This window comes from Ascaphus truei, chromosome 10 (genome assembly GCF_040206685.1).
Source record: "Ascaphus truei isolate aAscTru1 chromosome 10, aAscTru1.hap1, whole genome shotgun sequence".
Lineage (NCBI taxonomy): Eukaryota > Metazoa > Chordata > Amphibia > Anura > Ascaphidae > Ascaphus > Ascaphus truei.
The window spans coordinates 248,999-261,037 of NC_134492.1; the positions used below are offsets into that span (position 1 = coordinate 248,999).

The following is a 12,039-nucleotide window of genomic DNA, read 5'->3' on the forward strand; positions in this document are numbered from 1 at the left end:
CATTCTCCCCTCACATTTAAACGGTAGCTAAAACCTGTCATTTTTCCTCCGCAATATTACAAAGATACACCAATTCCTCTGTTGCTCCACTGCTAAAACTCTGATGAAACAGGCCCTTATTCTCTCCCGTCTCAACTACTATAGCCTTCTGCTCTCCCCTCAATATCCGACTAGCACCCTCTCTATCCACCTTTAAGACCCATCTTAAAACACACCTTATCGAAGCATATGAGTAGCTCTGTGGCTGATAATTTACACCTCATACATCGACCTTGACCCCATGCAGACGCATTTACCAGGACACCTTCCTACTGGCTCTGTATATTCTTCCTACTTACCAGTTAGATTGTGAGCTCTTCGGAGCAGGGATTCCTTTTCCTAAGTGTCACTTTTATGTCTGAAGCACTTCTTCCTATTACAGCTCAACCCCGTTATAGCATGGTCCTCATGGGCCACCCGATCCGACCGTGCTATAACCGGGGTCGCGCTAAGGTTAAAAAAAATAAATGGCCACCGTTCACTTGATTGGGGGAAGAGGTGGAGTGGCGCGCCGGCAGCCCTACACGTCCCCCAGCAGCCATCGTAACTCCCCTCGCACTTCCCCCAGCACCCTCACTTCTCCAAGCAGCTCCACACCGATTTCCCCCCCACCCCACCTATTTTTTTTTTTTACCCCAGCCCCACACCGATTTCCCCCGCCAGCCCTACACCGATTTTCCAGCCCCACGATGCCCCAGCACCTGACACCAAAGGTAGGGGGGGGCTGTGAGTGTGTGCAGTGTGCAGTGTGCGTAAAAATTTATTTTTTTAAATATTCGGGGTCCACGCTCAAATCGCGTTATAGCAGATCGCGCTATAATGGGGCTGAGCTGTATGTGTTTTGTATTTGTTATTTATATGATTGACAAAAGGATGGGGGCGCAGAAAAGAGGGTTAGGGTTAGCCCTGATGAAGTGTCCCACGTGACACGAAACGCGTAGGCGAGCCAATTGCATGCTGGGTACGAACGTGATGATTCTGTAGACCTAACATTGCTTACACGAGTGCAGGGAAGACTACAAGTGGATACCGGTCTGGAACTTCCCCTCCGCACATACCATCTGCCATCCGGAGAGGGGGGTTTGCATGGACTACGTAGCTCCTATTGTGGTTTATACCTGTCTGGTGTACTTGGATCAATAAGATCCTTATTTTATTGTAAGTTCTTGTACTTTTTTATGCTACTATAAAATGTCAAATGCTTTTTGAACACTCCGTGATTCTTTCCCTCTTTTCTGCGTCCCCATCATTTTGCCTGTCTATATGTGAGTCTTCTCTAGCACCGCTGATCACGGGAGACGGGGAACAGCACTGAAGAGGGTTTTCAAAGAAAACTTCTGACGGCCAGCGCGCATTCAATACTGTACCTTATTTATATGATTGTCACGTGTGTTACTGCTGTGAAGCGCTATGTACATTAATGGTGCTATATAAATAAAGATATACATACATAAAATAAATATGTATTAAAATTGTAATTTAAGGCAATATTGCTTAAACTTAATGCAATCGGGTAACCCATAATTATACATAGCAGTCGGTGATAGCTGTAATACGATTATATAGAAGGTCATTTAATAAACAGGAAAGTGATGCATTAGAAAGTGCACCAGGTATAAAGAAACTGACATGGGAGTGTGCATCCAGAAGAACTTGCAACTCATGGAACTTAAATGAATATTTTTTTTTGTTCAATCATTTGAATGGTTTAGTGGGGCCACCAGCTTGGTTTCTGCAAATATCAATGTTCAAGGACAGTTTACAAAAACCAATGCAGTTGCCCCACTATACAGTAGTTAAACATCTCATTCCCCTTTTTTTGGAACTGCACGTTGCTTAACGTTAAATACAATTTGTCGTGTTTGTCAACAATTTGCTGTTTTTCCTGTATGCGTATACACACAATACATTGTTGATTTGTACTGTGCTGCATCTGACATGGCATGATGAGCGATCTATAGAATTACACACACACATTCCAAGCTAGCTCAAACTCCTACACCTACCACATCATGAATATGCAGTATATTTATGCCAAAGTGAGTGCTACTGAGTGTGGCAAATGTATACAACAAAAGACAGAGGTGCCCCTAGTTGCTTCCCCTCATACAGAGGTAAAGGGAAGGGTTCACAGTTTTTGTGTTAGGACCTGCATTTTTGGTTATACCTTGACGTTTGGTATGCAGGCTTACGACGCTTTGGCCAAAGGGTTAACTAAATAACCAGGTAATTACTATTATTATTGAAGTATTTAAACTTTATACTTATTACCATATTTATTTTGTCAATTTGATGTAGCATTGGGCACCCCTGTCTTTTGATGTATAGAATAAAATCTTAAATTATAAAGTTATATCTGCATGTCTGAATCTAAACAGTATAAAGAGAAGTCATAACGTTTTTCACACTATTGTCACTACTTTACAAGAAGACATTTGTTGATTTTGTCCAGTAGATTAGATATACTGAAGGGTTAGGGTTTAAATAATTCTAAGTGTAATGCAATAATAATTTCACACACTCATACAACAATGTTTGTTTGTAACAATCACTTATTTATTTTCTTATTCTGTTACGTAGCAAAAAACCTTCAGATACACAAATATCTAGCTAAATGAAGATCTCTACTACTACTACTACTCTTACTCTTACTGTTGCTTCTCATCATTCAATTCAATGATTTTAATATCATTTTATTATTGCTCGGATTGTATTCGTGTAGAGCCCCATAGATTTTGGTTTTAGATTGAGGTAAATGCAATCAGTTATGTATTTCTTGAATTCCATTGAAAATACACCAGAAAGAATAGACACTTTAAAAATGGCTGCACAGTGATGATACTATGCTGCTATGTTTCTAAACCTCAAACCCTGATTTTGTGGGATATTGATAATAAGCTAGGGAAAGCATGTTATATTGAAGCAGAGGAAGCAGCAGTTATGTGAATTAAGCATGGAGGATCAGAATACTTGACTGGTTCTATGTAGTATTAATTTTTTAGCTCTGTTGCCTTTAATATAATTTTTGCTCTTTTTCAATTTACTGTGAAATAGCTTCCCGATGTTGGACGTGATCTGCTTCGTTTAAATGCATGGTATTCAAATCCCCAGCCTGACGAAGCACCTTCACAGCATATTGCATAAAAGGCATTGGACTGTGGAACTGTCCTCTACAACTTTGATGCGTTTTTTCTTTGTAGTATTGTTTGCGTATAAATACAGTTGAAAGTCATGGATGTCATCCAGGGAAGACCGTAATTGGAGATTAATGTCCCCAGTTGAAGCTGAATAATTGATTTCATTTATAGGCTTCTGGAGATAGACGGTAAATCCCTGAGATCTGTTAATGGATCTAGAAGAAACAGTGGTTCCTCCCTGGTTTCCAGTTCATCTGCTTCCAGCAATCTCAGCCATCATCAGGAGGAAGATTCCTGGTTACTGTGGGGTCGAATTGTTAATGAGTGGGAGGAAGTATGCAAAAAGAAAGAAAAGCAAATCAAGGTATTGGTTGACCAGGCACAAGTGGCCAATAAACAATTTTTTCAACTCCAACAATTCATCCATGCTCCATAGCTCTGCAAAGGCATTCACTACAGTTCAGGAGGTATAAAGATGGAAAATCCATGACATTGTAAGCTATTTGAGGCAGAGTCCATTTTTTTCTCTCATATTGATTTAGTCTGACCCCCTAATAGTACGTGTATCTCCTTTTATTTTTAAATTGTATGCTTCCATTGTAAAGTACTGCTTACATAATTGGCGCTACTTAAGAAAAGTAATGATCACATCCTTCGTTTTGCAAGTTGCACATTTTATTCGACGCTGTTATTAAATGTTTTCACACTGCCTCGAAAGACAATTTTTTTAGGGTAACTGTTCACTTTCATCCAGCTAGAGAAAAATAAACTGCTTGACGAACACTTATTCACTATATCAATGCTCTTTAAAAACCATAGAAGTATAGAATTTAATGGCAGATAAAAAGCTTTTGGCCCACTTAGTCTGCCAATTTCTCCATCTGCTGCAGAAGCTCAGACCCTACTTGATCTTTGACTTTATTTTGTATTTAGGGATAGCCTTTGGTAGGGGGTGAAAAAATCCTCAGTGCCTACAATATAACCCTGTGTGCCTAAAGCTGTGCACAGCGCTGACTTACCTGTTGGTCACCATCACGCCCGGCAAAAGTGCTCACCAGCATACTTCCATGCCTGATGCTTTGCAGGCACGCTTACTGACAGGTGACGAGCGTGCTGCTTAGTGTGGAGTGTGGGTGGCAGAAGTGTGAGATCTATGGGCAGGAGCGAGATGGAACGATCCAGGGCAATGCCCGTCCCTGCTCTCATATCGTTGCCTTAAGTCTATCCCAAGAATGTTTGTATTCCCTTATTGCGCTGGCCCCTATCACTTCTGTTGGGAGGCTATTTCATGAATCCACCACACTTTCAGTAAATAAATAGTTCCTCATTTTTCCCCTTGGCTTTTCCTATTTCTTTGAAATATACTTTCTCCCTGAACTTTCCGCTTTGCTTTGTTACATTGCTTACATTCTTTTAAGTCTGCTGAAATAATAACTCGCATGTCTCTCTCCTCTATGCTAGTTGACATGAGACAGACCAGTAGACGTTCTTGTATACTAATGTAGCTGAGAGTAAATAAACTGTTTTGTAAGCACAGTCTCGAAGGCATTTTTGTGTTGCCTTAGCCCAGTGGTTTCCAAAATATTTTTTTTTTTAGGGAACCCCAGAATTCGATTTTGAAAATTTGGGGAACCCCAACCCTTGCATCACCCCCCTTCACTTTCCCCCTTTGCGTGTGCGCACACTTCCCCGCCTACAGACATACACAATCACTCTCACTCATATACATATATATACACACACCCACACACACACACACCCACACACACACACACCCACACACACACTCTCCCACTTACACACACACACACACACACACACACACTCTCCCACTTACACACACACACACACACACACACACACACACACTCTCCCACTTACACACACACACACACACACACACTCCCACTTACAATTCCCCCCACCCCTCTGTGAGAGCGCGTGCCTGCCCTCTCACATTCCTCTCTCTCCCTCATGTCAGCGGCAGTCCGACAGGGAAGTAGTGACTGGGCGGCTGCTGCTGCTGAGCTCGCGAGCCGCTGGGTCACTGCTATGTGGGGGTGCTGCCGGGCCTGCGACAGTATGGGAGAGTTGTCTCAGCCCTCCCCCCGTCCCCCTCCTGGTGGTCGCGGAATCCCTGAGGGGGGAAACTGCCTTTATCCTATGGTTACAATACAGAAGTCCCATTCTAGTTTCTTGTCTGTCAAATGGAAACATTTCTTTTGTATGTTGTAGGAACTCGTCAGAAAAGGGATACCCCACCACTTCAGAGCAATAGTATGGCAACTTTTATGCAGTGCTCAAAATATGCCGATCAAAGATCAATACTCAGATCTCCTAAAAATGACCTCGCCTTGTGAAAAACTCATCAGAAGGGACATTGCTAGGACGTATCCAGAGCACGATTTTTTTAAGGAGAAAGACAGCCTGGGACAAGAGGTTTTATTTAATGTCATGAAGGTAGGTCTGCAAATATGAATGAGCAAACTGTGCCTGGGAGGGTATTTTTTGAAGCATGTTAGGGTTCATGGGACTGCTAACAAGCAGCTGTTTTTCTATAGTTCTTTTCAGCCTTATATATTTCTTTGTACATTTAAAATGATTCCTGATTGAATGTTCTTTATGTTGGCTCTGCTGAATGGCCAAATAAAACCACATAATTGTGGGGACTTCTTGAAAGCAAGTGAGTGTTACAATGCTCTTGTGGAGAGACATTACTGTTAGACATTTGCAAGACTCAACTGTTCTTTCATTTGCAAGGAAAGGGCTTATTCAACATGTTCCACAGATCAAAGCTGCTTAGTGTTGTTAATGCATAGCAACCTAAACAGGCTGATACATCTTGCACGCCTAGGCTATAAAAATCACATTTTTACCATATAGGATAGTAAGTGGCTATAGTACTATTGTCTGTGAAAATGCTGCTTCAGTGCAAAGACAAGTTCCTTGTCTATTCCCATTATACCTGTGAGAGTCCGTTTGCATCCATGTATAAAAGTTGTGAGCTGGGGGCTGCCATCTATTTCTGTGAGTAAAATGTGAACAATTTGTTCTAAAAAAAATATATATAAACTGAACACTTCCAGGCTTCATTTTTAATAGTGATGTGGAAAAAAGGATTTTGGTTTGTGCTAGAGACTTCGTGTGGTGTGATATGTCTGTGGTGTACGTCAGCCACAAGAGCACGGCTTGAAAATCAAAGTATAATAATCTGTACTGAGATACATTGCTATCTTTTCGGTTACAGATGATGAATAAATAGATGCTACTATAGCTGTTGTTTTTTTTTTTTTTTTACTATAGTAGAAATATAACTCTCTTTTAAAAAAATTTTTTTTTTTAAAGGCTTATTCCTTAGTGGACCGTGAAGTTGGGTATTGTCAAGGAAGCGCTTTTATCGTTGGCCTCCTTCTTATGCAGGTAACAAGAAATGCAGCTGTCAAATATCGCTATATAAGTACAGCTCTAAAATAACTGACTTACCATTACATCAGCAACGCTGCATACAGTACGTGTCTCCATAATGCATTCAAATATATATTTTAAAGGGGCTGTCACCACCACAAATTCATTTCAAGTTGTACTTGCAGGGTTTTTGATCCCTGTTTACTAGGAAAAATATGTATTGAACACACATCTAATGTACCAAAATGTGTAATGTAATCACTCCCCAAAGCGTGCAAAGTTCAATTAGGGCCCAAAGACACACTTATTACATTTTAGATTTAATATACAAAAATAATACACTACTTAGTTACAGTAAAAAAGATTACAAGAAACATACAGTACAATACATGCAGACAGGTTAATAAAAGTAATGGGGTAAAAGCAGGATTCCTTTACATTGCCACATAACGTCTGATTCCTTCCAAATGAGGCCTTTGGAGCATGAAAGATGAGAATTCACATGTCTGGCATCAGAACACACCCCTTGTTAAATTCTAAATTCATATTCCAGATGTATGGTTTTTATCCTAAAAATCCTCTGCCTTTAGAACAAACTATGGCCACCTTGTGGGCGTGTCCTTAAAACCCTCCCCCCCCCCCATATCAATCTCCAGTGACACCATAATTGCATAAGGAGGAGAAAGAATAGCTTTTATTTTGAATCAATAGCTGCCTGAATATAGAAAATACACCATAACTTCCTGCCGATCATATTTGGAAGGATGCCACTTTCACTGTTGTATTGGTATAATTAAAATACGCGGGTGGATACCACTTGTGCCTACGCAACTTCTTTTGCATGACAAAACTGATATCAGAAAGATACAGTAACAGACCAACCTGTCATTTGTTTAAATTAACAAACAGCGGAGCCCACCTGTTAAAAGTAGATACTTCAGAGGCGCATATGTCATTGGGTATGGCGGCTTGAGATAAGAGCTCCTGGACGCCCGCGGGCTAAAAGCAATATTTAGCATTCAACACCTTTTTTCAAACTTGTAAAACCACATCATATTATCCATAAAATAGGCATAGCTCCTGCAGCACCCAAAAATAAAACCTCAAACCATTTGATAGGGTAGATTGGACATATGACCGCTACCTTTCAAGTTTTTGGCTTTGAGTGCTGCTTCCTTAGAGCGTTCCTCTCCTTTTATGAAGGCCCGAGAGCAAGGGTAATCTGCCAGGGAATGCCCGCTGAGAACATCAAAATAAAAAATGGCACCAGGCACCGTTGTCCGCTGTATAGAACCTCTAGCCATGTTCATCAGGAAAAATCCTGGTATAACCGGCATCCAGATAAAGACATTCTTCCAGCGCTTTTTGCTAATGACATAATTCTTTCTCTCTCGAATCGTTTGACCTCGCTGCTTAACTTGTTTCCACTACTTTCAAACTTCCATAACATTTGGGGGTTTAAGATTAATAATAGTAAATCAGGAGCTTTGGATCACGAGGTGGTAAAACTAGTGTCCTTGAATTTTGATTTTAAATGGCAACCCCAAACTGCAAAATATTTTGGGATGCTTATTACTAAGGACTATAATTACATTTATCAAGCAAACTACCCTAAACGTATTAAGACATTGCAGGAAGATATGAGGACATGGAAAGATTCTCCTAATTCGTGAATTTGTAGGATTCAATCCATAAAAATGAATCTTCTAACCAGATTACAGTACTCTATTGAACACGAGGACTGACGATCATAAAGAATATCCTTTTGGGTGGGTGCCCTCCTCCAAATAATGTTACACTTCTGTAGTGTTATTTGCACTGTGGTACGCTTAGTAGCAGGATCTAGTTATAACAAACATTGATCAGGGTAGACATATTGGGAGAGGTAAATAGTTTGACTTATTAGCAAGTGATGTATAAATGCTTGAATGATAGCTTACCACTTCCTAAGTAGACTAATTGTCATGAGCAAAAGACGCTTTTGGAAACAAAAAATATACAGTGTCTGCACACAAAATACTTTTAAAACATTTTATTTTTAACATATAACTCTCAATTTATATAAAAACATAATTAAAAATATCCCAAATTATACTGAATGGTTTAATTGTTCTTATTGTAGTAGGCAATTTCTTTTGGGAATATAATTAGTCACTTCATGGACTTGCTATAGATACTTTATTTGATTTTTCTAAGCAGTAAGTAGTGTATCTCCTGGTGGTATATGTGTTATTACTGTATGTATCACACACTTGGTTAGATACAATTTGATTGGAGCAACTTGAAACTAAGGGCACTCCGAGGCAATATAATCAAGAAAGATGTAACATTGTTGCAACTGGACTGTTGGTGTAGATAAATTGCGGAATTGGTGTGTACTCAATTGGACGACTTTCAGATGAAAGTAAATCCTCTGTCTGATGCTTGAAGGTCTAATACTTGATGAAACAGTATTTAAACACTTGTTGAATGAGCCCGATATGAGTGGCCAATTGTAATCAATTACTGACATTAGGTGTTGACAACATTGAGAGCCCGATTGAAAGTGCAAACATGTTCCAATCACCAAATAGCCTCCAAAAGAGCACATTTTAAAGTAGAATTCTTCTAGACAGCATAATGCCCATAGTGGCAGCAATAATCTCACTTCACTTTATATTCACAGTATGCTTAAACTTGGATTGCTGATAGGCATATATTTAGCCTTTGCTAATGTGTTGTAATACTCTATGTGGTACTTGAAATGGCAGCATTGTGCTGCGCTTTTTATCCAAGTCTTTTGAAAAACATCACAATATTAAAGACTTGGGAATCTATCTGGCTGAAGTTTCTTTTAACCTCCTACAATTGTCCTATGAAAACACTTTGGGGAGACTCTGAGTTTCTCCCTGGTCCTCAGAGCCTCTGTAGGTGGGCGGGGCCTATGTCACGGGGCGGGGCCTCAAAAGTGCAGCGTGGGGCTGGAGCTGCAGCCTGAGAGACAGACTGGGAAAGGTGAGAGGGAAGGGAGGGTTAAATCACACGGTAAAAACAGACATGGAAAGGATAGAGGAAGGAAGAGACACAAAGAGATAATGAAGTACAAGAGAGAAAACATAAGGGGGGAGAGGGGGAGACATGAGGGGGAGGTGGGGGAGGGGGAGACATGAGGGGGCCCTGAGGGAGAGGCAGGAGGGGGAGGTGGGAGAAGGGGAGACATGAGGGGCCCTGAGAGAGGGAGAGGAGGAGAGGGGCTGAGCACAGGAGGAGGAGGAGGAGGAGGGGGGAGGGAGACATGAGGGGGCCCTGAAAAAAAATGGCCAGGGGCCCGCACATGTCTAGCTACGCCACTGGATAGGCTCCGCCTAGAAAAAGGCATCTCAAACATTGCATTCTTTCGCTTTCTACAGGTGAGTCTTTAACTGTAGTATTTCTTCATTTTGCTCTTACACATTTTGAAATAGGAAGGATAGGTCAATAAAAGCTGATCTCCCAATTATACAGTCACCTATCGGTCTAACCAATAGAGACCGAGGTGAGACCCAAGTATATAATCCAGTGAGGAGAATCTGACCTCAATGAGACTTGAGATCAGGATGAGTGGGACAAGATTTTTGAGGCCGCTGCTATAGCGCTATATGCACCTTGATCAAGGAGAACACTTTCAAAGTCCTCCTGAGGTGGTACCTAACAACCCTAAGGTTGTCCAAATTTATCCCAGGTTATCCCCCAAATTGCCCCAAAAGTTGCATGGGTCAGGCATCCTTTCTTTACATTTGGATGTGCCCAGAAATCGCCAACCTTGTGGGGAAAACAAGAAATCGGCTACTGAGTCCTTGATTTAGATATTCCTCTTGACCAATGGCTGTTCCTTCTAAGTAGGCCCCATTGGGACTTCTCCAGAGCAGAAAACAAATTAATATCTAATGTGGCTATTGCTACAATAATTGAAATAGCTGCCTTGTGGAAACAAAAAGATACCCCCTCCATGTCTAAAATTCAGGAATAAGATTAGGTATATTTGCCAAATGGAGAAGCTGACATACCTAATGAATGACAATTTATCCATGGCTAAATGTCAGAGTTTGGCAGCTGTGGATAGCTTATGCAACCGTTCCAGCCCTTAGGCTGAGGATCACCTGCCCATGACTTCCTCCAGAGCCGGTCCCAGTCCCTCCTCACTGCAAGGCTCACTACGCACTGCGTCAGCCGGCAGGCGATGCAAGAGGATTGTGATCCCGAGCAGTGACGCGGACCCACAACCTCCGCCACCCCCCTCCCCGGGCTCCGTGAGCCCAGTGGCATGGGCGGGCGAGACCTCGCTTGTCATTGAGCGTGGGAGGGAAGTGCCAAAGCTGAAAGCACAGACAGTGTGGATACCAAGCTATTGTGGCCACTTGCCAGTGACATTTAATTTTATGATGCATTAACCCCTTTGCTTCCGGGCTCCTCACAATGGCTCACCGTTATTTTCTAACAGCTTGCAACCGTTATACCGCATACCAAGGAATAAGACGTGAGATTTCATCCTTCCAAAAGCCTTAGGCTGCGCCCAACCGACCCACTTTGGCAACGCCCCCCCAACAAACCCCCCCCCCCCCCCGCACGCCAAAAAAGTATCCGCAGTGACTTGCACGCGCTGCCGGCAAGCAAGGTGACCCTGCGGACGTGTGCAGCGGGGCCTTAGCCTTAATCGGTATACCATGCTCCTTTAATATAAATCGTAAATCTCTGAACAACCTTGGATCTCATACCTTCTGGTAGAACATTTGTTTGATAGGCTTTTAAGTGTGTGCCTCCCATTGTCCCCCCCACCCCCGACCTTTCCCAATTAATTTTACCCCATCATAACTTGCTTGTCTCTGTTCCCCCTCCTTTATTCACTGTTAAATACTGTTTTATATATAATAATAAAATAATTTTTGTCTTTTCTGATGAATGTTAGATGTAAATCTTTCAAGAAAATTAGTATTAAAAAAAAGTAGACACTTCACCTTCTTGTGAACTGTATCGTATGCCTCTTATCGCATATTTAGTAAGTGTCTAAGGAAAATGCTAAATTAACTTCATGTCACCTTTTTCTGCTACTCACAGGGGAAATTTCAAGAATGAGAGGTCCCCTTTGAGGCTGACACCCAGAGCCTTAGTCTGAGTCCTGTCACCAACCATCCATAATATGCACATATAATTTTAGTGGGCCATCACAGATACCCACAGTACCAGAGCTTGACCTGGGGTTATTTTCACCTGTCATCCTCATCTAAACATCGACTTGTTTTATATAGTTTGGTTTTATTTATAAGAAAAATAAGTTCTTTTAAAAATGGTCATTAACCCTTGGTGTCCCCGGTGATTAAAAATACAGTATATTTTAATGTTATGACAGCAGTCCAATAGGAAGCTGGGTGTTTCAGTGGCCATTTAAATCCACCAGTATGTATATCTGGACAAGGGGGTCCCTGGAGCTGAAAATGGCACG

General features: G+C 41.5%; 2 protein-coding genes across 2 annotated transcripts in view; one reads left to right on the plus strand and one right to left on the minus strand.

Moving 5' to 3' along the window:
* The window catches only part of RPL5 (ribosomal protein L5), a 293,177-nt gene that overhangs the window by 151,771 nt on the left and 129,367 nt on the right, over window positions 1–12,039 (minus strand). The window lies entirely within an intron of this gene.
* The window catches only part of EVI5 (ecotropic viral integration site 5), a 203,470-nt gene that overhangs the window by 10,914 nt on the left and 180,517 nt on the right, over window positions 1–12,039 (plus strand). Inside the window, 3 exon segments of the mRNA XM_075615534.1 lie at window positions 3,348–3,540; window positions 5,412–5,636; window positions 6,522–6,596. Coding sequence (XP_075471649.1) covers window positions 3,348–3,540; window positions 5,412–5,636; window positions 6,522–6,596 — 493 coding nt within the window.